This window comes from Castor canadensis, chromosome 9, assembly GCF_047511655.1.
Source record: "Castor canadensis chromosome 9, mCasCan1.hap1v2, whole genome shotgun sequence".
In the NCBI taxonomy this organism is placed as follows: Eukaryota; Metazoa; Chordata; class Mammalia; order Rodentia; family Castoridae; genus Castor; species Castor canadensis.
In genome coordinates, this window is record NC_133394.1 from 92,214,364 (window position 1) to 92,229,845 (window position 15,482).

A 15,482-nucleotide genomic window follows, 5' to 3' on the forward strand; every position below is an offset into this window, starting at 1 on the left:
ATACCCTGAAAGACCTAAAAGCATATATAAACGCCAACACAGTGGTTGTGGGAGACTTTAACACCCCATTATCATCAATAGATAGGTCATCCAAACAAAAAAATCAATAAAGAAATCCAAGATCTAAAATATACAATAGATCAAATGGACCTACTTGATGTCTACAGAACATTTCATCCAACTTCTACACAATATACATTCTTCTCAGCAGCCCATGGAACCTTCTCCAAAATAGATCATATCCTAGGGCACAAAGCAAGCCTCAGCAAATATAAGAAAATAGAAATTATATCGTGCATACTATCTGATCACAATGCAGTAAAAATAGAACTCAACAACAAAAGTAAAGACAAAAAACATGCAAACAGCTGGAAACTAAATAACTCATTACTTAATGAACAATGGATCATTGATGAAATAAAAGAGGAAATTAAAAAGTTCCTGAAAGTCAATGAAAATGAAAACACAACCTACCGGAACCTATAGGACACAGCTAAGGCAATCCTGAAAGGAAAGCTTATAGACATGAGTGCATATATTAAAAAGACTGAAAGATCCCAAATCAATGACCTAATGATACATCTCAAACTCCTAGAAAAACAAGAACAAGCAAATCCCAAAACAAAGAGAAGGAGAGAAATAATAAAAATAAGAGCTGAAATCAAAGAAACAGAAACCAAAAAAACCATACAAAGAATTAATGAAACAAAAAGTTGGTTCTTTGAAAAAATAAACAAGATCGACAGACCCCTGGCAAACCTGACTAAAATGAGGAGAGAAAAAACCCAAATTAGTAGAATCAGGAATGCAAAAGGGGAGATAACAATAAACACCATGGAAGTCCAGGAAAACATCAGAGACTACTTCGAGAACCTATATTCAAATAAATTTGAAAATCTTAAAGAAATGGACAGATTTCTAGATACATATGATCATCCAAAACTGAACCAAGAGGACATTAATCACCTGAATAGATCTATAACAAAAAATGAAATTGAAGCAGCAATCAAGAGTCTCCCCAAAAAGAAAAGCCCAGAATCTGATGGATTCTCTGCTGAATTCTATCAGACCTTTAAAGAAGAACTGATACCAACCCTCCTTAAACTGTTCCACGAAATAGAAAGGGAAGGAAAACTGCCTAACACATTTATGAAGCCAGTATTACACTTATCCCAAAACCAGGCAAAGACACCTCCAGAAAGGAGAACTATAGGCCAATCTCCTTAATGAACATTGATGCAAAAATCCTCAACAAAACAATGGCAAACCAAATTCAACAACATATCAAAAAGATTATTCACCACAATCAAGTAGGCTTCATCCCAGGGATGCAGGGGTGGTTCAACATACGAAAATCAATAAACGTAATAAACCACATTAACAGAAGCAAAGACAAAAACCACTTGATCATCTCAATAGATGGAGAAAAAGCCTTTGATAAGATCCAACACCATTTCATGATAAAAGCTCTAAGAAAACTAGGAATAGAAGGAAAGTACCACAACATTATAAAAGCTATATATGACAAACCTACAGCCAGCATTATACTTAAAGGAGAAAAACTGAAACCATTCCCTCTAAAATCAGGAACCAGACAAGGATGCCCACTATCTCCACTCCTATTCAACATAGTACTGGAATTCCTAGCCAGAGCAATTAGGCAAGAAGAAGGAATAAAAGGAATACAAATAGGTAAAGAAACTGTCAAAATATCCCTATTCACAGACGACATGATCCTATACCTTAAAGACCCAAAAAACTCTACTCAGAGCTTCTAGACATTGTCAATAGCTACAGCAAGGTAGCAGGATAGAAAATCAACATAGAAAAATCATTAGCATTTCTATACACTGAGCAAACTGAAAAAGAATGTATGAAAACAATTCCATTTACAATAGCCTCAAAAAAAATCAAATACCTAGGTGTAAACCTAACAAAAGATGTGAACGACCTCTACAAGGAAAACTATACACTTCTGAAGAAAGAGATTGAGGAAGACTATAGAAAGAGGAAAGATCTCCCATGTTCATGGATTGGTAGAATCGACATAGTAAAAATGTCTATACTCCCAAAAGTAATCTACATGTTTAATGCAATTCCCATCAAAATTCCAATGACATTCATTAAAGAGACTGAAAAATCTACCGTTAAATTTAAATGGAAACACAAGAGGCCACGAATAGCCAAGGCAATACTCAGTCAAAAGAACAATGCTGGAGGCATCACGATACCTGACTTCAAACTATATTACAAAGCAGTAACAATAAAAACAGCATGGTACAAAAACACAAAAACAGACATGAAGACCAGTGGAACAGAATAGAGGATCCAGATATGAAGCCACACAACTATAACCAACTTGTCTTTGACAAAGGAGCTAAAAATATATGATGGAGAAATAGCAGCCTCTTCAACAAAAACTGCTGGGAAAACTGGTTAGCAGTCTGCAAAAAACTGAAACTAGATCCATGAATATCACCCTATACCAATATTAACTCAAAATGGATCAAGGATCTTAATATCAGAGCACAAACTCTAAAGTTGATACAGGAAAGAGTAGGAAATACTCTGGAGTTAGTAGGTATAGGTAAGAACTTTTTCAACGAAACCCCAGCAGCACAGCAAGTAAGAGATAGCATAGACAAATGGGACCTCATAAAACTAAAAAGCTTCTGTTCATCAAAAGAAATGGTCTCTAAACTGAAGAGAACACCCACAGAGTGGGAGAAAATATTTGCCAGCTACACATCAGACAAAGGACTGATAACCAGAATATATAGGGAACTTAAAAAACTAAATTCTCCCAAAACTAATGAACCAATAAAGAAATGGGCAAGAGAACTAAACAGAACTTTCTCAAAAGAAGAAATTCAAATGGCCAAAAAACACATGAAAAAATGTTCACCATCTCTAGCAATATAGGAAATGCAAATTAAAACCACACTAAGATTCCACCCCACCCCTGTTAGAATAGCCATCATTAGCAACACCACCTACAGGTGTTGGTGAGGATGTGGGGGAAAAAGGAACCCTCTTACACTGCTGGTGGGAATGTAAACTAGTACAACCACTCTGGAAAAAAATTTGGAGGCTACTTAAAAAGCTAAATATTGATCTACCATTGATCCAGCAATACCACTCTTGGGAATATACCCAAAAGACTGTGACACAGGTTACTCCAGAGGCACCTGCACACCCATGTTTATTGCGGCACTATTCACAATAGCCAAGTTATGGAAACAGCCAAGATGCCCCACTACTGACGAATGGATCAAGAAAATATGGTATCTATATACAATGGAATTTTATGCAGCCACAAAGAAGAACAAAATGTTATCATTTGCTGTTAAATGGATGGAATTGGAGAACATCATTCTGAGTGAGGTTAGCCTGGCCCAAAAGACCAAAAATCGTATGTTCTCCCTCATATGTGGACATTAGATCAAGGGCAAACACAACAAGGGGATTGGACTTTGAGCACATGATAAAAGCGAGAGCACACAAGGGAGAGGTGAGGATAGGTAAGACACCTAAAAAATTAGCTAGCATTTGTTGCCCTTAACGCAGAAAAACTAAAGCAGATACCTTAAAAGCAACTGAGGCCAATAGGAAAAGGGGACCAGGAACTAGAGAAAAGGTTAGATCAAAAAGAATTAACCTAGAAGGTAACACACACGCACAGGAAATTAATGTGAGTCAACTCCCTGTATAGCTATCCGTATCTCAACCAGCAAAAACCCTTGTTCCTTCCTATTATTGCTTATACTCTCTCTTCAACAAAATTAGAGATAAGGGCAAAATAGTTTCTGACGGGTATTGAGGGGTTGGGTGGGAGAGGGAGGGGGCGGAGTGGGTGGTAAGGGAGGGGGTGGGGGCAGGGGGGAGAAATGACCCAAATCTTGTATGCACATATGAATAATAAAACAATAAAAAAAAAAAAAAGACCTCAAGATCCCAGTGCAGACTCTTCTAGCCACTCAGCAGAAGACTTAAGAAAGCTGCTCGCTCCCATTCAACTGGAGGACTTACACTCATTGTCGCATTAATCTCTGCCACTGTTTCTTCATCTGTGGGGAACTGATATATCTGGACCCCATTGCTGACTAGCTCACTCATGATCTTACTCTTGAACTTGTGCAGTTCATTCTTGGCAATGGTGTCAGCTTTCGCAATTATTGGAATGATGTTTACCTGTAAAACAAATGTGTCCATTTTTACACAACTGTAAGAAAAGTAACTAGACAGTGAGTAGAATATAGCAAACGGATACATACAAATAGCAAAGCTTCACTATAAAAAATAAGGATAATATTGAATATCAGATTTTCTATCTAGATGAAAAATTAGGAAGACATGGAATAATCTTTTACTTCCTTCATCTCTGAGCACTTTGACTTCCTCCCAGCCTACAATGAAAGTGTACTTGTAATTTCCGCTCCTGTGCTACCTCATTCTATTTTACAGAGAAAAAGGAAGTGTTCTCATTCTATGACAATAGCAATTACAAAAGAGCCTATTCTTTGAATAACCAACCACTCCTTTTAGATACCTCCCAGCTTCTTTAGGGACTTGATTTTTGCATGTCCTAACAGTAGAACAACAAAGTTTCCATAAGTTAAACCAGCTGTATGCAGGAACATATACTTTCTTTCTTCTGATAATGTGAAAATTCCTGGGAGGGAATTTCACCTACTTTAAAATTTTTCAAACTCAGCTGCTAATTCTTTAAAAATTAGCTTCTATTAAATTATTCGTTCATGCCATACAAACCCAGTATCAAAAGCAAAGCTCACTTTGTGAGCCTCAGTTACAGAACAGGGAAGAACTCAGAATGAGATATTAATGGCAGAGAGCCCAGAACGAAAGCCAAGGCCACGTGTACACCAAACCCTAAGGTAAGACATTCTTTCCCACTCTCCCCAAGCCCTGTCCACAGGACACATTTTCTAAGATTCATGTTTTAAGATACTTTCTCTCCCCAATAGATATAGAAGTTTCAAAAAGATACTAGGATGTCTGACATCTAGGATGATGCTCTGAGCAGAGTCTTTTTAGGGAGAGTTTTCAGGTCATGTCAGCATTCCTTGGCTTTTCTTATCCCAAAGCCAAATCAGAAATCCCTGATAAACCAGAATAAGCAGGCTGATAAGGTCCTTTTCTTTAGTCTTCCTCCACATACTTCTAAGCCCCTCAGGCTTGTCTTCCTCCAGCAAGCTTCAGACTAGGAAAACATCCCTGACAACAGGGGACATGTTTAGATCTGGACCCGAGGAGCAAAATAACATCCCCATAATGCTTACTGACTATCTATCTTGTGTACGCATTTAGTACTGAATTAATAGCCACATGGACAAAATGACAGAGGTTCCTGTTTTTCTTGGCCAAACTGACCAGAGTAGATAATGACGTCAATCTATTTAGTTTTAAAATCTGTTTTCTTTCATTGGCAGGAGCTTAAAAATCTCTTCTGAAATGATGTTTACATGATTCTTCCCTTTTACTTGTATAAATGTAATTTTGATGCTACCTAGCTACCCAACTCTACAATAGTTCTTTCAAAGTTTAACCTGCTTTGTGGTTGTGTTTTTTGGTGTGTGTTGGTTGTATCTGTGTTGCCTAATTTTCTTTCTCCTCCTTTTTAAATTGCCTGTTAAATATAAAATCATTTTGTGGGCTATTATCCAGGCTGGGTCTACATTCTCAGTCCTCAGTTAGGAAGCCACCTCACTCTGCTTCCTCCAGAGTGTCTGTGACAACCAGGGAGACTGGCAAGGGATCCGCCATCCTCAGCATAATGGCAAGGCACACAGTTCCCAACAGCTGAAGTGCAGTGAATCAAATGGGGTAAAGAATGGTTTCTGTTTATTCTCCCAAGGGTACCTTGGCTGCAATCATCCTTTGAGACCATTAGAGTATTTTTCTGTAAACCACCATGTCTGTGTAGGCTGGAAGCCCATAAGCCTGGTTGGGCTTCAGCCTCTCCATCCCTTTGTGGGCTGGTGTAGAAAGAAGCCTTAGGAACAGGCTGATCCTGTGAACTTTCATTCTCTCACTGGTTTATCCCTCTGGAAAGAAAGCAGTCTTTTAAATAGTATTGTTTGAACAACCGTAACAACAAAATTACATCCAACGAAGCCCTCTAAGGCCTTTGTCATCTGATAAGAACTTTCCATGAATGCAAAAGGGAGTTAGAGTCCAGGAGAAAATACCGTGGCTTAGTTTTGTTATATTTATTTCAAGATGTATTGTCTTCTATTTATTCCAAAACAGCAAATCAAATTAACTGTAAAGCAGAGCACCAACTTTTATTAAACTTAACAAAAAGAGAACATACAAATGTGAACAGCTCAGGGGCCAACCTGAAACAAAGATTTTACTTCTTGTGAACTCGAGTATGCAGTTTTAAAACCTAACAAGCTGGACTACAGGAATTATATTCCATTCTAAACTTCAAATTAAAGCCAAACCTTTTTAAAAACAAAACACCTTTTCAAGAGAGCTATAGGGAAAGGTTTTAAAGAAAATAAACAAACTTCAAATTTACATTTCAACCTCCATTTAACTACTAAATATACTTTGCAACAAGTCATGTTTCGTGTGCTCTCTGTCTTGTTTTGACCTAACATCCAGAAGAGGTTTTTAGGCATGCATCTCACATGGCTAAACCCTGGCTCTGTAATTTAAAAAAAACAAACCAAAAAAAAAAACCAAAACATTATACTGGAAATGGAGAATGAATTGGGGCTTTGGAAGAAAGGTGATCTAAATAGAGAAGGACTGGGAATTAGAGTGGCAGCCAATACCTTGCTGTCTAGCTTCTTCATGGTGACCAGGTCCAGGGACTTCAGTGAATGGCCAGTAGGGGCAATGAAGTAGAGGCAGGCATGAATTCTTGTGTCATGGTAGTTGAAGAGAGAACGTTTAATCTTCAATTCTTCTTGCAAGTAGGCCTCAAATTGGGCATCAATATATTCCACTATCGGCTTGTAGCTAGAGTACAGAAAAGCATTTGAATACGTGTTTTTAAATCAGCATGTTTCTAGTCTCAAACCTCTTTTGCAGATGGGCAGAGTTTCCCCACTAAATGCTCTCAAGGGCTCCCTCCTCCCTGAGAGTTAGACCCAAGTTTTTAACCTTGGCATCTAAGACCTTGCATCACCTGGTTCCTGGGAGAGATGGCCCATCAATCTCTCCCTCTTTCCTGGCTGGCTTCTTCTGTCCCAGCAACAACTAACTATTTGTAATAGCCCTCAAACAGCAGTCCTCTTTTCCTTCTGGCCTCTGCTCATGCTGGCCCTCTAGCTAGAACAGTGTTCTTCCTATTATTCTCCTGGCTAATGCAAACCATCTCAAACAGAGACTATAAATATGCAACACCCACGTCCCAAGACACCCACAGAAGATCCTGCCAACAAACTGTGGCATTCTTTCTTGCTGGACCAAAATCAGCTCAAAATCCAACTCAGTAGAATGATTCTGACAGCCTTTAGAAACTGATTGGCACTGATGCACAAAATGAAACTGGTTTGTGATTTCAGGATGTGGTATCACTGGGAGCTTTTCCCTGGTCCTCTACCATGTCTCCAGAGGTGGGATGCTCTCTGTGCTCCCATCAGTCCTGTGCACATTCCATAACTTCATCTAGAAACTGAGGAGCCCGGACTGCTAATCATTCTCAAGATTCTTTCTAACTCAAAAATTTTATGATTTAAGGCTAACCTTTGCAATCCTCCCTTTTCCTTACCAAATCATAGCTCAACCCTTATTTTGGATAATTATATATAATTCTATTAACTGACCACAAACACAATCATTAATAACATATGGCAGACACATATTCAATGAACTGCATATTCAATGAACTGCTTATTCTATAGTATGTTGGGTCACAGGGAAATCCATTAACTTTTCCAGGGAGAGGGTAAGGGGAAGTTCATTTTAGAAATGGAGAAAGCTATTAGGCATACAAAGGGTTAATGCTTCCCAAACTTACTGCCTTTCTGAGGAATAATTCCACTATAAGAAAAACATGAAATCCTTCAACACCCAAATCCCAGACCCATAACTAAACTGAAGCCTGGAAAAGACTTCACAAATCTCTTACAATAAGGATGACGGCAGCCATTCTAAAGGAAGAAATCAAAACTCCCAAAGTAAACAACAAATTGATGACCAAAACTAAAAGCAGTCAGCAAACTGCTTTTTGATGGTATCTTTCTTTGGCGATCTGATTATAATCCATTGGTTCAATGTACACACATAGAATTTCTAGGTTTTTTAAAAAGGTAAAATATATCTCAGCAATTAAAACATTCCAAGTCATGACAGGCAAAATTCCAATTGAAGGATAAATTGATGTTTCTTCTGTATTTTCCAACTTTAAAATCGAGGCATGCTGGGCTGAGGGCATAGCTAAGTGGTAAAGTGCTTGCCTAGCAAGTGTGAGGCCCTATGTTCAAACCCCATCATCCCACCCCTCTTGTCTTAAAATATAGGCATTGTATTACATAACAATAATCATAATTGTGATTATGGAATAGTTATATGAGGTAGTTAGAGACATGGATTCAAGTCAGACTGCTTAACAACAAAACCTAGCCTCAAGTCACTAGCAAGTCACTAAACTGCCTTCACTTTCCTTATAGATAAATCAGGGACAAAAGTGAACAAAAATCAGAAAGCTAGAGTGACAAGTAAATGAGCTCACTAACATATGCAAAGGACTGACACATGAAAGACATAACTATTTCACAATATCATAAACAAAAACTACCATACATAAAAGTGGCTTGTATTTTTAAGATTCTCCTCCCGTCCCCCCTCAAAAAAAGGAAAAAGAAAAAAACGGAACTTTACACCACCCAGTTTGCTAGTGATCATCCAGCTGTTGAGCTCATGCCCTATAGGGAAGTGGGCCAGGCCTCTCCAAGGAGGTCCACCCATGCCTAGGAGATGATCCTTGACCTTCCCCACACTGAGGGATTAGGCTTCTCCCAGCAACCTTTAGCCTCAGGGGAGGAAAAGCATCTCAGAGCCTGCCCTGTTTTTGAGCCTGAGCTGTCCATGTCCTGTGTTCAATAGCAGTCAAGTACATCTCTGGGTTTCTATTAATTTCCCTTCTTTGGCTTTGATTCTGATCCTTCCATGCTCACAGGAGGCTAACATCTCTCCTTTCTCAGTGAGGAATGCTTTTTAGAATGAATTCAAGAAACCCTGTTGAATTCCTAGCTGCTTCTCCCTCTGTAGTCTCCTGAGGAAGCCAGTTCTTCCCATGTTTCACACTCCATCTCTCTGATGACAAGCCACAAATCTCTGCCTCCAGCCCAGATCTTTTTTCCAGAGCTTCAGGCCCAACTGCTTATCAGATATTTCCAATTACTCTTCTAACCAGCTGAACCCTTCTTCCTGCACCCACCCCCACACTTTCCCTGGATTTCTTAGCATGGTTAATGGCGCCACCAACCACACCACTGTGTGAGTCAGAAACCTGAGTTCAACCAGACCTCTTCTCTCTGACCTCACACATAGTCAAGTATGAAATCTCTTCTACCTCACTTTTTTTTCTTTTTTTTTTTCTACCTCACTTTCTACACATCATTATAAATGAACGAGAATCATACTCATGGAGAACTATTTACCAAAACTACTACTACCAACATCGAAGATTTCATTATGTAAATGAACAGTTTTCTTTAGACAAGAAACAAGCTACCCAAGTCATTTGTTTTTCAGGTCATAAACCTTGAAACAAATTCTCTTCCTCATCTTTCAACCACTCCCTTTCTATTTCTTGTTATCTGTACTCAAGGTCAAAAATACGCTTAATCCCAACTTTCCATTTTGCCCATTTCCAGTTGTAAAGATATATTGTGTGGCCAATTCAAACTTTTCTGGATTGTAGTCAAATCAGGCAAAGGAAAAGTGGGAGGGCAAATCAAATTAATCTTTACATTTTCACATAATTTCCTTTTAAAGGAGTAGTCCTTGTTAGCAAGTAATCATTTTACTCATATGCCTCCAGTCATTTAAAAAATGCAAGAAAATCACAGAGGTTGACCCTAAAAAGTGTTGGAGAAAGCTATTTTTCCATCCAACCTACCCACTGATCATTCTTGCAAAATAGCCAATGCTATTATTCAGAGACTAACTCTCCAGTTTATACATGACTTTTCTTGTTGTCTGTTAGCGAAAGACCATTTTCCTTACCCCTGCTTCTGCCAGAGTGTGATAAAAACTTAGAATTTCTAAGGCAACCAGTCCACTTCAATACTATTTTACAGCTCTGGTAAGCTTGAGGATTCTCTCTCAGTGGATTCTGATTATCTGTGCATCACAGAGCTGATGATCTTTACAGCTTGTGATGTGCCATGGGCAGCCCACCTCCCTTCTCTCAAAGGTGGGGCAAGTTAATTATAGTATTTCCAGCTAGACAATAAAGCCAGGTCCCTTCTTCTTCAGCCCCTTTCCTTCTTCTCACAAGACTACAAAATGGCCAAAGCAAGGAAGTCTTTAAACAACAAATTAAACACAACAGGAAACCCTTACCAGATCTCCCTTCCTGCCCCCTTCTAGCAAGCCTGGTCAGGGGCAGATAGTGATGCAGGAATGCTGACATGTCTAAAGGCTACATAAACAAACTGGACATTCTTAAAGTCTTGCATCTATGGCAGAAAAGCTTGCCTAATCCCCAAAATAGGCAAAAATAATCCTGGGTTAGAGAAAGAACACATCCCTTCCAATATGGCTACATATTGATACAAGAATGCATATCCCACTTCCAATTTTTTGATGGAAGTAGAGCCTGTTCAAATAACTATTTTTGAAAAAAGCTATTTGGATTTATAGTCAACAGTGTCAGCAATGCCTTTTGAGGCACAGGGTAAGAGAGTTTCAAATGACATTCAAAGAGGTTATGCAATAGCTGTCGAGAAATTTCAGAGGAAAAATATTTGGTATCTAGGTTAGGTTAATATCACACTTCCTCTCCTCTAAATCTCCTTGGAAACTATTATTTGACCCAAATGAGTCAGATCGTTTCTTAAAGAGGACTCCAGTTGCAAATGTGAGGCTCTCCACTGTACTAGCTTAATTATTTGCTGCTGGGTCTGGGAAGTAAAGCCCACCAGTTTGAGGGAAAGTCCCTGTTTAGGAGCAAGGCAAAAATCTAGAGGCAACACTGAAGCAATGACTCTGATCTGGAAAAACATATAGAATTTTAGCGGCAAGATCTAGATGGAGAACAGTTCTCATTCCTGCGGGAATCCTGGAAAAAGTCCAAGCAGAGAATGCATAAGCACCACATTCCTTAACCCCGGGGAGAAATCTGCCTGGTCTAAGAACTGGAGAACAGGCCTTGCTCTGATGTGTTCTGTGACGGTGTAATGAATAACTCTCTTCCCAGCTCCCACAATGCATCTGTGCCTTTTTTCTTTTTTTTTCTTTATTCATTTATTCATATGTGAATACATTGTTTGGGTCATTTCTGCCCCTATACCCTTTTTCTTGTCACCAGAGTTTTCTCTTCATTTACTTCATTTAGCATTACATACAGCCTTCGAGTAACAACCTCACCATCATTCCTTGGCATTGAGGGTGTAAGTTCAGAGCAACTGTGTGGCTGCAAGACTAGAGCTTAGCTGTCCCTGTCACAATACAATGTATAGATAGTCCATTCTGACCAGATATAAAGTCAAATCTTTTTCACTGTAGTTAACAACTGTTCCTGTTACCACAGGATGATGTTTGTTGAAGAGCACTCAAGGTGCTCTGGAGATGAAGCAGCTCAGTGCTCAGCTGAAGAATGAATTAAATATTTCTGTCACTGCTGGGGGCTCATACGTGTATCTGGGATTGTTACAATGTATCTACAATACACATGTGTACATAAAAATAGATCAGGTTCTTCTTTATGAAACACACACACACATATAAATATGTAACAGTATGCCACTTTGAGGAATTTTTTTTTAACTCTGGTACTAATGAGGTTTCTGGCCTTTAACCAAACACACCATAACTGTTTTCCCACATATACACAGGATTTTATAGTGTAAATTACCTAATCAGCTTAACAAATCCTCTCTTCTTAAGGGGGTAACTTTAATCCTGAATTCCTCATTCGACTTGACTGAAACACCAATCATTATTTTCAGACTCAATTTGGTGATTCTGCTCACAAAATGCTGCCCAACTTTGAGGGAGACTCACACCCATCACAGAGAGATTCACAAGTGCCTCACACCACACCCGACTATTAATGTTAAGATTGTGTGCCAACTAGAACTTTCCTAAGATTCTTCCAACAGATTATCCATAAAAGTGCTTTCTTCTCTGTAGGGCTTTTGGGGGCTCTTTATCACTTTTGCCAAAAGCCATCAAAATACAGGTTAACCCCTTATTATTACCACATTGTAACCAGTGTCCTTCCTTAGGCCCCCACATAAACACACGACTGCATAAAGTATCTCACTGGATGGCACCTAAGACAATACCTAGTGTAATTCCTCAAAGTTACCTGCATTCCTAAGGTCTATGGCTTTCACCAGCAAAACCCAGACTACAGTGAGGTCTCCTAAATCGTAGCCTGCGGCTTCTTATACAAAAGCATACTGACTCTCAGTTTCCATACAAATCTATAAGAATTTGGGGATTAAAATATCCCATTCTACCCTGGGCACTAGGGGAGTACGGCAGATGCTCATTCCAATTTCCTTTTACTTTTAAAGAGAGCTTTAAAAAAACTTGAAAACCAAATCTTCCAGACGCTCTTACAGCTGGTATTCTGAATGTGGCTTAAGCTCTGCCCAATGATGTAACTATACACAGCCTCAAAGTGGTGGAGAGCAACGCAGCAGAGGCCACACACAGCAAAGCAGTGGGAAGGCACTTGGTCAGCTGGGGTAGACTTGGTGGGGGTTCCAGAGCCTTCCCCACAGTCACAGGTACCAAGCAGTTCAAAGTGGTTGATAGTAGGTTATTTCTGCTAGCATGGTTTTATAGGGTGATTGGGTATTTTTCCAGATCACTTTTCCTAGTGGGAAACCCCAAAAACCTGACTCCAAAACCTTTCTAGAAAAATGACATAAGCTAACTTAGTCCCTCTAACAAATCCCTTTTTGATCATACCGGCTATAATCCATTTTGTTTTCTGATTCTGACCTCAAGGAAGAATATTCTTAGATAATTTCTCTGAGGACAAGAATGCCCTAGAGGACCAAGCTCCACAACTACAGAACACCAAGAACATTTACTAGTCTTTGAATTTACCTACAATGGGTTCTTCTATCTCCTCACCTATTTACATCCATCCCTGAGAAATCCGAACATGTACCTGTCGTCTTTATTTATTTGGTCTCCAAATCCCACGGTGTCAACAATGGTTAGCTTCAGCCGTACATTGCTTTCCTGAAGCTCATAACTTCTGGCTTTTAACCGCACACCTGGTTCGTTGTGAGTAGCTGGATCACTTTCAAATTTGGTGTTGAACAAAGTATCCATTAACGTGGATTTGCCGATGCCTGTCTCGCCTACATAACCACAAAGGAAACATCAGATGATGGGTCAATGTCTTTCAGACATCAGTTCAATCCAGGTTTTGATATTAATCGGTTTGTAAAGTTTAAACGCCAGTATCACTATAAACAAATCCCACTGTGAAGAGATAGTCAGTTCTTTCTATAGATGATCTATGGAACACTTTCCTAAAAATGCCTCAATGAATTTCAGAAACTATTCCACAGAAGAACTTGAACTTACAAATCAAGATGTTCTTTTTTTTTTTTCATTTTTCTTTTATTATTCATATGTGCATACAAGGCTTGGTTCATTTCTCCCCCCTGCCCCCACCCCCTAGATCAAGATGTTCTTTACCTCTGGATAGAAAAACAGTTGCTATGATTTTTTTGCCTACTGTTAGTTTGCATATTACAAGGAAAAAATACTTTTTCTCTTCTAAATGTTGGTACATTGTAACTCAAAGAGGAAAAAACTGTATTGCTGAATTCCTGTTACTTTAAAAAGAGACAGATTCCATGTTATCAAACCTTGGCAACAGTAACTACTAATGTAACTGTGTCTACTTTGTGCCAGGCCCAGTGGCAAGAACATCCAATACATTCTCCCATTTAAATTCTCTCCCCACATGACACAGGTTCTACCGTTTCCTCCACCTGGCAGATGGAACACTGAGGCTTAGATAAGGTTTAAAAGTATCTTGCATAGAGTCATATTGCAAAGTGGCAGAGCCAGGTTTCTAATCCAGTTTATATGATTCTAACATCTACATTCGATCAATACAGCATCCTCACTTTACTATTATAAGAAAACTGACTGCCTAGTACTTTCCAGTTTTGGCTGAGTCTGTATGAATCCCTCTGAATTGTCTTTATTCTTCTTTCTCTGTGCAGCTGGAGTCAAGATTGCAAACATTTGTTAATTTTCCTAGCTTCATGGAAATATTTATGACAACGAACTAAATGAGGTTAATGACCTAAAACAATACCTTTATTAATTTATACTAATAAATCAAGTCAATTAAATGCTGATTGAGCCCCTCATATGTACAAAACAGTGTAGCAAGTACCTGGAACAATACATTAATAAAAAGGTGAGATCCAAATGGGGAGCCATGATGAATTTAGCTCAATCTTCCAAATAGGACCAAGCAAAAGTTTAGCTTAACCTCAATTCTTCTGTTGAATCAAAGATAGCTAGCAATGAGATAGAACCCAGTCTTATTGTGGTGGTGGTTGAGTAGATGATGGTGGAGAGAGAAAAGTAGAAATCAAGAAACATTAGCTTTAAAAATGCCTGTTTCGTTTGAGGCTTTTTTTTTTTTTTTTTTTTTTTTTTGGTGGTACAAGGGTTTGAACTCAGGGCCTCACACTCACTAGGCAGGCACTCTATCACTTAAGTCACTCCACCAGCCTGGTTTTTTTTTGTTGTTGTTGGGTTTTTTCCTAAAAAATCTGAAAACTTTCTGTTAAGATTTCCAGTTCAATTTAAATATGCCAATACATAGCAGCCCTTCCAACAGTTCTAATTTTGATAATGTTCCCATAACATTCCCTAGTCTGATGGTTTGCTGTAATGACTTTTATAAAAGTAAAGCTCTGGAATTTATAGCCTTAGGGAGACTCTCCCACTCCCATGGACAAAAATCAACTAATTAGAAGCTCTATAGTACTATATTCGTGCTGTCCAATGTAATGGAAAAATACAGCAGAATGGAGTCTCTCTGGATTTGAGTTCTCTTTGATTAGAAGCCTTACTATAAGAATTCATTTATATGATAAAAGTTATTCAAGTCATCTGCCTTACTCTCTAATCTTTCTCATCTAAGATTTAAGATCATAAAATTTTCTACTTCATCAGCTTTCATTCAGCCAGTATTTTTCCAGGGCCTATTATGTACCAAGTTCTCTGCCAAATTCTGGGGATATAACGATGAACTAGCCTGATATGGTCTTCTCCCATGTCTTAGA

The 15,482-nt window shown here is 38.7% G+C and overlaps 1 protein-coding gene across 8 annotated transcripts in view; it reads right to left on the reverse strand.

The window, feature by feature from the left end:
* Septin11 (septin 11) overlaps positions 1 to 15,482 on the reverse strand; it is a 100,334-nt gene that overhangs the window by 34,319 nt on the left and 50,533 nt on the right. For all 8 annotated transcript variants that reach the window (XR_012435754.1, XM_074041941.1, XM_074041938.1 and 5 more), the window contains exons 3-5: positions 13,331 to 13,526; positions 6,804 to 6,990; positions 4,030 to 4,191 (exon numbers count right to left, since the gene is read on the reverse strand). Coding sequence is in view for 7 of the 8 variants with exons in the window: in XM_074041941.1 (XP_073898042.1) it covers positions 4,030 to 4,191; positions 6,804 to 6,990; positions 13,331 to 13,526 (545 nt within the window). In the remaining variant the exon portion in view is untranslated. The remainder of the gene's footprint in view (positions 1 to 4,029; positions 4,192 to 6,803; positions 6,991 to 13,330; positions 13,527 to 15,482) is intronic.